Source organism: Cygnus olor, chromosome 9 (genome assembly GCF_009769625.2).
Source record: "Cygnus olor isolate bCygOlo1 chromosome 9, bCygOlo1.pri.v2, whole genome shotgun sequence".
Taxonomy (NCBI): domain Eukaryota; kingdom Metazoa; phylum Chordata; class Aves; order Anseriformes; family Anatidae; genus Cygnus; species Cygnus olor.
The window spans coordinates 16,571,816-16,585,825 of record NC_049177.1 but is presented as its reverse complement, the minus strand read 5'-3'; the positions used below and the strand labels follow the sequence as shown (position 1 = coordinate 16,585,825).

General features: G+C 52.9%; 1 protein-coding gene and 2 non-coding genes across 3 annotated transcripts; all 3 read left to right on the top strand.

Moving 5' to 3' along the window:
* Positions 1 to 5,519: 5,519 nt before the first annotated feature.
* On the top strand, positions 5,520 to 12,635 carry NCL (nucleolin). Its single transcript, XM_040567844.1, has 15 exons — positions 5,520 to 5,765; positions 6,239 to 6,349; positions 7,120 to 7,405; positions 7,730 to 7,879; positions 8,149 to 8,334; positions 8,562 to 8,645; positions 8,877 to 9,012; positions 9,364 to 9,500; positions 9,801 to 9,927; positions 10,165 to 10,298; positions 10,386 to 10,521; positions 10,625 to 10,779; positions 11,283 to 11,409; positions 11,747 to 11,976; positions 12,157 to 12,635. The coding sequence occupies exons 1-15, from the start codon at positions 5,748 to 5,750 to the stop codon at positions 12,234 to 12,236; spliced, it is 2,097 nt and encodes a 698-aa protein (XP_040423778.1). The 5' UTR covers positions 5,520 to 5,747; the 3' UTR covers positions 12,237 to 12,635.
* On the top strand, positions 8,737 to 8,806 carry LOC121075200. Its single transcript, XR_005822803.1, has one exon. It is a non-coding gene; the product is annotated as a small nucleolar RNA SNORD82 (small nucleolar RNA).
* Positions 10,903 to 10,979, top strand: LOC121075201. Its single transcript, XR_005822804.1, has one exon. It is a non-coding gene; the product is annotated as a small nucleolar RNA SNORD20 (small nucleolar RNA).
* Positions 12,636 to 14,010: the final 1,375 nt, after the last annotated feature.

The following is a 14,010-nucleotide window of genomic DNA, read 5'->3' as shown; positions in this document are numbered from 1 at the left end:
AAGCTCAAGGGGAGAGAGTTTGCAAAGCCCTCACGTGGCCGCCAGCGGGGCCGTGCCCGCGTAGGCTGGGGCTCTGCAAGTGGCACAGGAACCAGGAAAGCGTAAATGTCAGAGATGTGCTCGATGTGAGCTTCGCATCGAGATTTAGGCTGCTGTTTTTTTTTTTTATCAGTATTTCAATTATTCCTCTTATGCTGGAACGCTGGCGGAGGTGAAAAATAACACCCCGCACCACAGCGCGCATGACAGGCAGTGCAAACGGAGGCACGGGGACAAACGGAGAGACAGGAGCTGTATGTGGGACATGATTCTGCCCCTCGGAGACTTCTGTGAGCTGAGAGTTTCCATTTCTATCCCCCCGTGTTCCTCAGTGCCAAAGGGAGGCAAAATCCCATTTATAATTGAAGGATCCCTGCCCGAACCCCCCAGTCCCCACGGCAGGGTGATGGGACGCACGGACTGCGACGTGAAACCTCCTCGGCACGGTGACCTTCCCCCAGCCCAGCAGCAGCGTGCAGGGACAATTTCAGGGGACATTTGGCCCATTAAGGCCACCAAACACTGAGCAGGGGTCACCGTGGTATCCCACGCCTGTTCCCATCGCGACACGCGGAGCGCAGGGTTGGTTAATAAAGATGAGAGAAACGACATCCCGGGAGCCTGCGTGGTGCTTGATTTGGTTCACGGGGATACTTCGGCTGAGAAATGAAAGCGATGGGTAATTAGCACGGGCTGGTGCTAATTAGCCCAAACCCTGGGCCCCCTGCTCCTGTTGGGCATCTCCCTCTGTCCTGCCATCCAGCCCTGGCCCCAAAGCCCCCCCTCCGACCCTGCCCCCATGCACACCAAGACCCCCAGCACTTGCCTTGTTTTAATTCCCTTTTTTTTTTTTTTTTTTTAATTTCTCTTCCGGTGCTCAGAACAGCTGGGACCAATTTGCCGCTGCTGTCACCAGAAAGAAATCAAGTTAGCAACAAGAAAGTCACCGTAATTTGGGAGACCCGGCAAGCCATGCGGCCGCACTGATGAGCAGCAAGGGAGGTGCTGGTGGGGCCCTATCCTGCCCTCCCACACCTGCACCCCCATCCCAGGAGCCCTTTGGCTACCCCAGGCTCAAGCTGCCATTCTCCACGTGCTGCCTTGTATTTTTTCTACAGTCCAGGCCCCTTTATTTAAGAGCCGTTTGCTCTTCCTGGTGGTTTCAGCTGATTTCTGCTCTGGTTAAAGGGAAATCTCTGGCTCCCTCCAGCTCTCCAGTTGTCCAAACTCCTCCTGGATCCGGCCCCAAACCTCTCTGCTGGGGTTGATTTAAACAGCCAGCTTGCACAGATGGAAAAGCAAATGGCTCGAGCTGGGTTTCCTTTCTGTTTTTCTGCAGCAGTCCCGGCTCGCAGGCAGCGAGTCCATCTGGCAGCACGCGTTGCACCAAGGCAGCATCGGGGGAGCTGCGGTGCCCCTGGGGGGACTGGCCCCAGGATGGGGCACGGAGGATGGGAGCTGTACGGGTGTGAATTTTGGATTTTTCGCCCTGAGTGTCACCTGTTTCCACTGGTCGTGATAGAAACCCACCCCTCCTTGCAGCTCACGTTCATCGGATGGGTATTTTATGGGCACCTTTGAGAGGTCTCTGCTCCCACGTCCTGCTTCCTCGCGCCACGAGTTCGGCATCCCATTGGCACCACGGCTCCGGGGCAGACCAGGGCCTCTGGCCAGCGCTTGTGCAATTTTATTTTGCACACGTGGGTTGGAAGAGGCTTGGGTTAGTGGTGAGACACCCTGTGTGCTGTTTATGTTTTTCTCCAAAAAACTGCTCAGGACAGCTTTGGGGAGCTCCAGCCCCGCTCAGGGGGGTGAGGATGGGATCCCAACACCCGGCTCTTCTGCCCCAGAGATGCTTTTGCTGACAAAGCCTGGCTGCACTCGCTTCAGGATTTGGGAGGAGGATCTCAAACAATAGGACAGACCAGGCCAAGCAATCTGGTATCCTTTAAATCCAGCGCCCGGGGGGACCCTGAGCTTCTCCAAGCTGCAGGGACGGCACGTGGCGGAGCCTCCCACCACGGCCCCACTCTGCCGAGGGGATTCCTTCAGCCACGGCAGCTCCATGCCCGTGGGGACCTCTCCTGTGCCGCGACACCGAAATTCCCAGCTTGCCCCAGTAAAACCATTTTTGTCAGCCTGGGCACTCGCGGGTGCGGCATGGCCGACGGGCGCTTGCTGCTTTCTGCATCCTCCGGCCCTTCCAGCACATCCTTTACCATGCAGAGGATTACGGTGGGGGCTAAACCCACTAGGGTTTGCTTTTTTTTGACAGTTTTCAAGCTCCTGGGAGCCCGGGGTGAATTTCTGCCCACCTGTATGGCCACGTCCCAGAGACTCAGAGCCAAGGGGTGCTGAGACCTGAAAAGCCACACAACGACCCCACTGTCAGAGCCTTGTCAGGAAATGCATCTTGCTTCTAACATCCCAAGAAACCCTTAGAGAGGTTTTCATATACATACGTACCGATATAGGTATTTATTTAAAATTAACCCAGTCTCAGAAAGGCTTTTCTAGAGGAAATACGGCATCCCAAGGTCTCCATCCCGGGATGCAGGCACCAGGAGCGCTGCGTGCTGCTCCTCGCCCCGGCTCAGCGCCCTGCTTTGGCTGTTCCTGAACAGCTGGAGGCATCTCCTAGGGTCTCCCAGGGGAAAGGAAAGAGAGCACCTTCCCTTCTCTTTCTTTCTAGGCTTTTTAGAGTGAAAAAATAAACACATACATATATTCATACGTACGTACATATATATATATTTTTTAAATAGCTCAGTTTCAAGCCATAAATCAAATCTTTGGGAGAAATGTAACTTCACGAGGCTAAATCTAGCCATAAACAGTCCTAGGAGGTTATTCATCCCGCTCAGCCTACCTGTGAAAAAAAAAAAACTGCTTTTCCAAGCGACAGCACACCCAGGGAGCCCATTGTCCTAGACAAGGCAGAAAGTGACAACTGGATGTAAATTATATTAATGGACTCTTTATTGGACAGATGCTAGATGATTGGACTATGGCATGGGACAGAGAAGGTAATGAAGGCAAATGGCGCATAGCCACCAGAGGAACAAATCAAATAAGGGCCTGACAGTGTGCTCTGCACTTGTTTGCTCGGAGAAAATGGCAAATGCTGCTGGCCTCTGGGCTGGAGGCTGCTCTGTCTCCGCTTCTCCCCGGGCAGAGGGTGCTAACGTGGGTGCTCAGCCGGGAACCGTGCACCACCACCGCCTTCCATGGTGAGCAAATGCCCTCTGCTGCCTGGCCAAGCGCCCGCTTGGCCGTACTTTAATGCGTTAATCCCAGGCTCTGCCCTGCTCTGCACCACGTGCATTCACTAATTCGGGTCGTAAGGCTTTTGGCTGCGAGCTCCCGGCCCCTGTAACCACCACGTTCCTCGACAGCAGCTCGTGCCCCTTTCTCGCCACGATAGAAGCGATTATTAATGCATTAGCGTTGGGCTGCTGAACCCTGATGTCTTCGTAGTCAATAGCATGAGGCATTTAATTACCCAGCGGGATGAATCAGTGTGCTGCTTTGTTTGCTCTACAATTAAAAACGGGCAGGGGAGGCGCGGCGCAACCCCCAGCCTGCTTCGAGCTTCCCCTGCCCTTCGGTGCACGGGGAGAGGAGCTGGTAGCTCGGTGGGGTGGGCAGGAGAGGACATTTCCTAGAGAAAGCACAGCTCTCAGGACATCACGGTGACACCCTCACCTGGCTTCATGCGACCAGGTTTTGGGAGGATGCTCCCTGCTCACCACAGTTGGCCTGGTTTCTGTCTTAGCACGCACCCAGTGCACGTCCTGCTTGTTTCAGCCCCACTTGGCGCCCTCGCAGGGCTTTTTCCAGGGCTGCCCTTGCTCTGGGGCTGAGCGGAGCCAGGAAGGTTCACGCCTGCCCCAGGGGCTGCGGGTGCTTGCTGGAGGTGGCAGGCAGCGTTGTGCTGTCAGCTACCCGCAAGGGATGTCCCTCGTGCTCAGCAGCAGCGTTTTTGGGGAGCCAGGAGGGAGCAGGGGCAGCCCCACGGGCTCCCACTCGGGGCTCCCAGCCTGTTGCCACCACCTCGTGGAAACCCCGCGGCCAGGCTTAGGCTGGGGACAGCCGCTGCCATGCTGCTGCATGCTGAGGTGGCCCCCCATGGGCTCCTGCCTCGCGTGGCTTTTGGGGGGACACGTTTGTCCCCCCGATGCATGTCTCTGCTATGCCAGAAGCTGCGTGTCCTGTGCAAGCCCCTACGGGGTCCCCATTAAACCACCTAGACCCCTTTTAACTCTGCAATTAGATCAGAGCTCGCAAGGCGCAGCCACACAACAGCAACAGAGAGCCACAGAAGCACCTAAAATACTTTTACTCTTTTACTCCATGGACGGAGCTGCAAATCCTGCCCTTTTGGCCCAGTTACTGCCCCGCTGATGCTGCTCCGCAAACTCCCCTCGGCCCTGAGGCTCTGCAGCAGGGCTCGGGGTGGCGGCAGGGCTGCCGGGCAGGGCGCACACCAAATTTTTGGTGTGCCTTGGTGCTCGGGGACGGCTCCTGCAGCACGTGGCGGGACCTGGGCTGGACGTGAGCCAGAAGTCACCGTGTTTTACACGCAGGGCCCGTCTGCACAGCCGGCATGGGGAGCCAGGCAGCGTCCCCACTGCCCCAGCTCCACCCCGACCCACGCTGGCCGATGGCGCTCGTTATGATTTCTTCCCCAGCTTAGGGGCTTCTCTCGAGCAGGCTTGGGAAGGGCGAAAGGAGTGCTGAAGAAACACGTTGGTGAGTCAGGAGCCCCGGGGAGCTGGCTGCACGCCCCGTTTGCAGCTGGAGTGGGCACCCAGGGACTGGGGAGCAGCACCCAGCGCCACCAGCGGGTCATATATCCTCCATCCTCACTGACGCCGGGGTAAAACCCTACGGGAGGATGATCTTGCAGTGACTGAATTAAAAGCACGGATTATTTTCCCCCTGCATTAGCCTGGGGTGGGTAGGGGGGGCAGCACAAGGGAGACCCCAGCCCCATCCCATTGGGGATGGCTGAAGAAAACGGCAGAACCGGCTGCTTGCTGCTGGGGGCACAGCCTGGATGGGGCTGGGGATAGGAACAGGAATAGGGATAAGGACAGGGATGGGGACAGGGATTGGGTCCGGGCCCGGGACTCGAACCCGGGTTCCCAGCCCCGCAGCCCCCAGGCCCAGCGCCCCCTGCCCACCCCACCACGTGGCCCGCCGCCCGCCACGTGCTCTCCCCCGGCCCCAGCCCCGCCCGCCCTCCTCCAGGCCCCGCCGCCCAATCAGCGCGCAGACACCGCGCTGCCACCCCCCCCCATTGGCTGCCCCCATCCTCCCGTTCTCTCCCCTCCGCCTCGCGGTGCTCTCCCCCCCCTACCGCCGTCCGTAACGCTGCCTCCCGTTGGCCGATGACAGAGCGCCGCCGATTGGCGCGGAGCCTCGAGGGGCGGAGGCGCCCATTGGCCGCGCCGCGCGGCGCGCGCGCCGATTGGCCGAGGCGGGGGCGGAGGGGGCGGGGCGAACCCGAGGGCTAGGCAAGCCAGCGGAAGGGCCCCGCGCTCGCTCTTTTCCCCGCAGCCACCGCTCCGGGTCGGCCGCGCTCCGCCGCCGCTCCCGCTCCGCCGCCCCGCTCCGGACTCCCCCACCCGGCCCCTTTATCCCCCCCCCCCCCCCGAAGCATCCCGGCCGCCGCCGCCCTTGCGCCTCCACAGGCCGCCGCCATCATGGTGAAGATCGCCAAGGTGAGGCCCGCGCGCGGCCTACCCCGGGCCGCCGCCATCGCCGCAGCGGGGCGCGGGCGGCGCTGAGGGGAGGGGGAACGGGAACCGAGGGGGGGGGGCGTTAAAGGCCGCGGGGGGGGGGGGGGGTCCCGGAGCCGCCTTCCCGCCGCCGGCGGTTTCCAGGCCCCCCCCCGCCTTCAGCGGGAAGATGGCGGCGAGGGGAGGGGCGCGCGCGGCGGGAGCGGTTTCAAGCCCCCCCCCCCCCATCTTTCTTCCCCCCTCCACCCTTTTTTTTTCCTCCATGTTGGGAGGGGGCGCGCGCCGGGAAGGGGGGAGGGGAGGGGAGGGGGGGGAGGCGCGGCCACGTGGTGCGCGCGAGCACGTGCGGGCGCGCGCCCGGGAACGGCCACGTGTTGGCGGCGTGGGGAAGGAGCGGCGCCTGACGGCTCGGTGTGTAAACCCCCCCCCCACCCCCCCCTTTCTTTTCTTCCCAGACCCCCAAGAATCAGGTGAAGCAGAAGAAGATGGCTCCTCCGCCCCCCAAAAAGGTGGAGGAGAGCGAGGAGGAGGAGTCGTCCGACTTGGAGGAGAGCAGCGGGGAGGAGGTGAGGGGGAGGAGGCTGCGCGGGGCGCAGTGGCGGGAGGTGGTGGGGGCGCACGTGTGTGTGAGGGTGGGTCCGTGTTAATCAGCAGTCAGCGTGCCCGTTTGTTGTGGCTGGGGGGTAAACTGACCGTAAGGGGAAAACAATGGGGGAAATACTGGCTAAGTCGGTACTTCCAGGCTTTAGAAGGACTGCTGGGATGTTAGAGCTGTTCTTAGTAGTGATGAGCACAGGGATGATTAGTTAATCAAATAGGGTATCAGTAATAAGTGATTTATCACGCACATGTAGCACGCAGAACTGTAAAGCTCAGGCTTTTGGGTGCTGCTCGAGAGACTCATTATTATTGCTTCAGGCTTTGCTCTTACAGATCTGGCCTGTTAAAAACATGAAAAGGCTGCTTTTGGGCTTTATTAATTCAACAGAATAGGAGAATGAAGGAAACAAACTAAGCAAGTGTCAGAAGGATAAGCTTTAGATTGCAGTTGCCATACATTTGTCTGCCATGTTGAAGCACTAGCCACGAGGTGTAGAAGCAAGAATGGACAGAACGGGGAAAGAGAGGAGTGGCACAGAGAACATACCTTTTGACTAATTGGGTGTGCAGCGGTAGCAGCTACCTGCTTGCTGTAGCTCCTGTAGTGCTCTTTCATGAGTGTGGCTGCAAAGTTCTTACAGTCTGTTAAGGCATGATGCCAGCGTGGGGTCGTGTTTGTCACTCCGAAATCCCTTCGGGGACAACATAAATCTTACACTCAATAAATTTCTTTCAGATGGTCCCTCAGAAGAAACAACAAAAAGCAGCAGTCACGCCAGCCAAGAAGGCTGCTACCCCTGCAAAGAAGGCTGCCACTCCTGCGAAAAAAGCAGTTACACCAGCCAAGAAGGCCGTGGCTACTCCAGCTAAAAAGGCTGTTGCTCCGTCACCTAAAAAGGCTGCTGTCTTAGGTAAAGGAGCAAAAAATGGCAAGAATGCCAAGAAGGAAGAAAGTGAGGAAGACGAAGATGATGAGGATGAGGAAGAGGATGAGGAGGATGAGGATGAAGATGATGATTCTGGTAAGTTACTTGTGGAATAAATGCCCATGTTTAAAGTTGGCCAGGTTCGGTGGCTAAATTTAGTTACCTTTGAAATTGATGGTTCAGCATGACTTAATACCCCAAAGGGGGGGGGGGCTCTTTGATAAGAGGTAGCGAGGGAGAAAAGTTGGGCATTTGGTGAATATTGGAGAACTTTTAGTACTGTGGCTGTATCCCATGAAGTACCTTCTAATTTCGTGTTTGTTCTCTTCTGAACACTGCCAAAATCTAGTGAAACAAAGTACTTGTCTGAGTTTGAAGGCTGAGTGCTGTGGATAAACACTTACTGTACTGTTGTTGCAGAGGAGGAAGAGGAACCAGCAATGCCTGTGAAGCCTGCAGCCAAAAAGCCCGCGGCAGTTGTACCAGCTAAAAAGCCTGCAGTTGTGCCAGCAAAGCAAGAATCTGAGGAAGAGGAAGACGACGAGGAGGAGGAGGAGGAAGAAGATGAGGGTATGTGGTCCACAAAGGATTTAGGAAAATTTTGTCTCTTAGAAAATGTAGAAGATGTTAAACTGATAAACACTTAGAGCTTGGGTTAGGGGAGCAAGGGGAGGTTAACTCAATGGATTGTTAGTATAACGTTACAAAACTTCTTTCCTGAAAACCTGTAAGCTTCAGGAGGCGTGAGAAAATACGTAGCTCACCAATTTATTTTTTGTTAGACTCAAAAGTGACTTGATCTTGAACACACCTGAAATCTCACATGCAATTCGTTTCAGAGTCTGAAGATGAGGCCATGGACACAACACCCGTTCCAGTGAAGAAACCTACTCCAGCAAAGGCTGCACCAGCAAAAGCCAAGGCAGAGTCTGAAGATGAGGAAGATGAGGATGAGGAGGATGAAGATGAGGAGGACGAAGATGAGGAGGAGGAAGAAGATGATGAGGAAGAAAGCGAGGATGAAAGTGAGTTTAAATGTTAATGAGAACGTAACTGTCCATAATAAGAGAAAGGATGTCTGAGTAAAGCATCTGTCATGTAATAGTCTCTAGGGCTGAAGAACAGTTGCTTGTAATGACAAGAGCAGGGCTCACGTGCGTACGGTGTAGATGTTAATGCTCGTGCATTTATCCAGCACAGAAGAAGCTGTTTTATTCTTGTACTTCATTTCAGTGTTTGTTCTCTATCACAGAACCTGTCAAGGAAGCATCTGGAAAGAGGAAGAAAGAAATGGCCAATAAGAGTGCACCAGAGGCCAAGAAAAAGAAAACGGAAGGTGGGTGGCACGGGGTCATCAAATGATGCTCACTTAGCTATTAGTGGACTGCTAGGCATATAATGGGACTGGGTGTTCAGTGTTTTTTTCCAGCACAAATGATGATTGTAAGGGACTTAATACTGAAGTATGATGTCACTTTTGAGCAGAAGCTGATGTGCTAATGCTGTCCATAGTTTAGTTTCCCATTCTTTCAATCTGCCTTACACTCATTTGTCTCTTCATTTGAAGCTCCTGCCTCAGCTTTCTCACTCTTTGTGAAAAATCTGACCCCCACCAAGGACTACGAAGAACTGAGGACTGCCATCAAAGAGTTCTTTGGCAAGAAGAATCTTCAAGTTTCAGAAGTCAGAATTGGTTCTTCCAAGTAAGTTCCTCTGTAGAATTTTGCTGCTGCTTTCAGCTGGCAACAATTCATTTAGGTAGGTAAATGTGCTGATGCTGGGGTGACTGTTGATAGTGTATGGAAGCTGGAAGAGGTGTGGTACACATGCAGTGCTGATACGGGTATTGCACTTGCTGGCCTTGCAGCTGTTTCAGGCAGTATATCCCTAAAGGGGGAGCTGCCGCTTCAGCATAGAGCTGTTATCCATGCTGTTATAGTCACCTCTGTCTGCCTTAATTTTTACTGGTGCTTTAGCTTGACCTGTTTCCTCTGGTTCTGTATGTCGTCTGCTACTAGAGATCAGCTTAAACAGTAAAGTTGCTTTTCTTTCAGACGATTTGGCTACGTAGACTTCTTATCTGCTGAAGATATGGATAAAGCTCTCCAACTGAACGGAAAGAAGCTGATGGGCTTGGAAATCAAACTGGAAAAAGCAAAAAGCAAGGAAAGTCTTAAAGAAAATAAGAAAGGTATGACATGCAACTCTGAATACCTGTGCACATCAAAGAAAGGTTGTAATCGGTCCTTGGAGTAGGCTTGTGGTATTGCTGATGTGCTGCTCTTAAAGCGAATCTCCCTGGTTTGAGCTCTGTCATAACCGGATTCTCAAATGCTGAAATGGACATGCAAGTTCTGACTGGTATATCTGGAAATGGGATCTGAAGCAGCCCTTACTGAGGGGATGGGGAGGAAATGTGGTTCTGTCCTCAGCTTTAGAACCCGTGGATTTTGAGCTGATAATGTGGAAGTAACTTTTTTCCTCTTTGCAGAGAGAGATGCTAGAACGCTGTTCGTGAAGAATCTGCCCTACCGCTTAACCGAAGATGAAATGAAAAATGTGTTTGAAAATGCAGTAGAAGTCAGAATAGTACTTAACAAGGAAGGGAGCAGCAAAGGGTACGTATCTGAGAGGACATTAGATATTTGCTGTTTCACAGACTCTTTTCATATTTTGAAAAGCTAGTCTGTCTTTTAACTACATTAAGGAATCTGCTGGATTAGATGTACTGAAAGTTATTTTTAAGTGTTTTGTTTTTTTCATGCTTTCCCTCTCATTCATTTAGCGATTCCTGGAAGGAGGACGTTAAAAAAGCCAAAAGAACCCTTGGTTCATGTTGTTTTTCTTTGCTGTAGGATGGCCTATGTTGAATTCAAAACAGAAGCTGAGGCAGACAAAGCTCTGGAGGAGAAGCAGGGCACAGAGATCGATGGTCGTGCCATGGTCATTGACTACACTGGTGAGAAGAGCCAACAAGAAAACCAGAAAGGTACATTTCCAGATCTGTAGGATGCATAAAGAGGAAAGGGAGCTTTCCCTCTCCAAACCTGTACTTAAAGCATCGTTTCCTTTCTAGGCGGTGGAGAGAGGGAGTCAAAGACCCTGATTGTAAACAACCTCTCATATGCTGCCTCAGAGGAGACTCTCCAAGAACTGTTTAAAAAAGCCTCTTCCATCAAGATGCCACAAAACAACCAGGGCAGGCCTAAAGGGTATGTTTGACTTAAAACTGACTTCTCAGTTGTCGTTGTGAATGCCTTACTTCCACTGGTGTCCTGTGCTCCCCAGCTGACTGAAATCTTCCTCTCCAAACAGGTATGCGTTTGTAGAATTTCCCACAGCTGAGGATGCCAAAGAGGCATTGAATTCCTGTAACAACACAGAAATTGAAGGCAGAGCAATCAGACTGGAATTCAGTTCACCAGCATGGCAGAAAGGGAACACGAATGCAAGAGGAGGAGGATTCAACCGTAAGTATTCCACGTTTGATTATTTGACCTTGCGATAGGAGCGTACAATTCACGCAAACTCTGGTTTGATTTTTAAAAATAAAAATAAATCTGTGGTACAGAAGATTTCTATCATGAGTGTGCTGGATATGATGACTGATTATCTGAAATGATGATGAAACTGTTTGTAAAGTCCTCTAGATAGTCAAGTGCTGATCCAGCAGGGTCTGTCCAGTCAGTATCCATACTGATAAGACACTTATCATTTATTATGGGGGCTGCGGGATGAATTTGACAGTACCAAGCTGGTCCACATGGAGATGCTCTTAGACCTAAGTAGTCCTGAAAAAGCTTTCCAGGTCATCTTTAGGTTCCTTAGCTGTTCTGGGCTTCCTTTTGAAAACAAACCCCTGAAGCACATGAGCTGTTGTTGGAGTCAGCACCAAATCCAGCTGGCATTACTGAGAGGTTGATGGTAGCTTTGCTGAGGCTTGACGATCTCTGAATGTATTGTCTTTCCACAGAACAAAGCAAAACACTGTTTGTCAGAGGCCTTTCTGAGGACACAACGGAGGAGACGCTAAGAGAATCATTTGAAGGCTCCATAAGTGCTAGAATAGTCACAGACAGAGACACTGGATCTTCTAAAGGGTATGTTAAGCATGATCTGGGATTCAGGTCCAATAATAAGCTACTAATTGCAAACTTTTTGAATGCATGCTCACTTCTCAATGAGCTCCTTCCTGCCAACACCCCCATGGCAGCCTATGGATTCGCACGAGAAGGACATTAACAGTTCAGTACTGGCACGCTCGTAACGTGGCTCCATCGGTTGCGATTAGCCACTGCTGTTCTACAAGTAACATTCTGATCACTGGGTGCAGAAATGCAATTGTTCTCGAAGCGATTGCTATCAAGTGCCTGTAGGTGGTGCTACAGTTCGTCAGTTTATGGAGTTTGACCATCTTTCTCTTAATTCACTGTCTAGGTTTGGGTTTGTGGACTTCAGCTCCCCAGAAGATGCCAAAGCAGCTAAAGAAGCCATGGAGGATGGAGAGATAGATGGAAACAAAGTGACCCTTGATTTTGCCAAGCCAAAGGGCGATTTTCAGCGTGGCGGCGGATTTGGCGGTGGATTTGGCGGCAGAGGTGGTGGCCGAGGAGGCCGAGGAGGAAGAGGTGGATTTGGTGGCAGAGGTGGTGGCAGAGGATTTGGAGGTAAGGAGATGCAAATACCCCTCTTCTAAGGGACATAGTCAAAAGCGAAGGGATTATGGTGTGGTCACCACGGAGCGCCTGATGTGAATTTTTGTCCTGTGCCAAGAGGGGTTTGGAAGGGCAGTGGTGTGTGTGCAGGGACACCTGCGACTCTGCTTCTTGACCCAATCTCTTTTCTAGGTAGAGGAGGTGGCTTCCGAGGAGGCAGAGGAGGAGGTGGAGATCACAAGCCCCAAGGGAAGAAGATCAAGTTTGAATAAACTTCCCTTTTCCTTTCCCTTTTCCTGCTCTCTGAGACTATCTGAAAGGACTCCGGGGGTTTTTATTCTCCTTTTATCTCGGCGGAGCCTTCGGAGGACATTCCAAGGTGCAAAGGAGTACCGTGAGCCACTTGGAAGAAACAGTTTTCATTTCAAGGAAGAGAGAGCAAGCCATTTTGACTGCTTGCCTATTAAGTGAACTTTTTAAAAGAAATGAGCGATAGATGTGGGAATTTACCCCTTGTCTGTGAGTTGTCTTGAATTTATAATGTTTTACCCATGTACAAAAATATTTTTTTTCCTATAAACTTCGGTAGCATTTTTGCTGTAAAAATGCAGAATGTTTTATCATTTGTGCTTCAGCACCCTGTCTTGGACAGATTAAAGGACCTAAACTGGTTCGTGTTAATTCTGCGCCACCCAAAGTAGGCTGGGAGAAACTCTGGCTTGAGCCTTCATTTTAAGGTCGCTAACTTCACAGACAGCAGCTCTTCTCCTGCGTCTGGTTTAGCCTGCAATGACAACCAAAACCAGCTAGGGGTTAGGTTATACTTAGAGTACTTGCAGGAAGGAATAGGAGAGAGCAGTGCTGACAAAGAAACCATTGTGCTCTTTTACTCATTTAAAAAAAAATCCTTTAGTGATTGACCAGCAGGAGCTTAGCATACTTTATTTCACAGACAATTCCACTACCACCACTAGTCTTGCCTCCTGTTTGTCTCTCTCAAGTGTGAAATGGTGTCTCGAAACAGGGTGAGGAAAGTAACTGCTGGTTACTCTGAACAAGCACCCACCTGCTTGTGTCCCCTCTTGGGCTTCGTAAGTGTGATTGCTTAACAGCCTTGGGGGGGTGAGGAGCTAGCTTCCATGGCCTGTTTTCCTGCCCCAGGACTTGCAGAAGCAGCTGCAGCAGCTGTTGGGGGACGAGGCTGCTCCTCAGTGACTGCAGCACGTGGGGGCAGGGAGCAGAGGGGCAGCTGCTGCCTTGGTCAAGCTGGGGCACCACTGGTCACAGCACAGCGGGGCTGCCACCACTGGGCTGCTCTGGGCACAGGTAGGTGCAGGCTCAAAGGTCAACTCCTGAAAGACCCTCTGCCTCTCGCTCATAAATTGTTTGACCTGTGCCCCGCTGTCTCTTTCCCAGGCAGGGGACAATGACCCTGAACCCAGGACTGTAGTGTGACACCTCCCGCTTCCTTTCAGGTGCTGGCAGTGCTGGGAGCTGGGGGCAGTACTGCACCTACCTGCCTCGGCCAAGTTCTTGCAGCTGATCAAATGCTGCTTCTCCTTAATTCCCAAACCAAGGCCTGTGAGAAGGGAAGAAGGGTTTGCTGTGGTGCATTGCATGTTCTTGTCTGAAAAACAGCACCGTGTTCTCCACTAGCGTGTCATGGGAGCAGTGGGTAGATTGTGGAAGGAAACTGTCATTAGCAGCTGGGCTAGCCCTGCAAAGCACATGAAAATAAACTTTTTATATTCAACTGGGGCCAAGGCTCGCTTTTTGGCTTCGGTGTTCGCCTCCCGCCGCTGCCATCAGCCATTTTAGAGGCGGGTCGCTGGCCCCGGCGGCAAATGGTCGGAGCGTGGCGGCGGGGCCGGGCGGCAGGGGGCAGCACCCGGCCGCGAGGAGGCCCCTGCCCGGGGCTGCGGCTCTCACCGCCCTGCCTTCGCCCCCAAACCTAGCTTTCACTCCGGGGCGCTGCCATGGAGCCTCCCCACGCTGCCACCCAAAATTGGTCCGAGCACTGCTGGGGCATTTTCTGCCCCCTGGTTC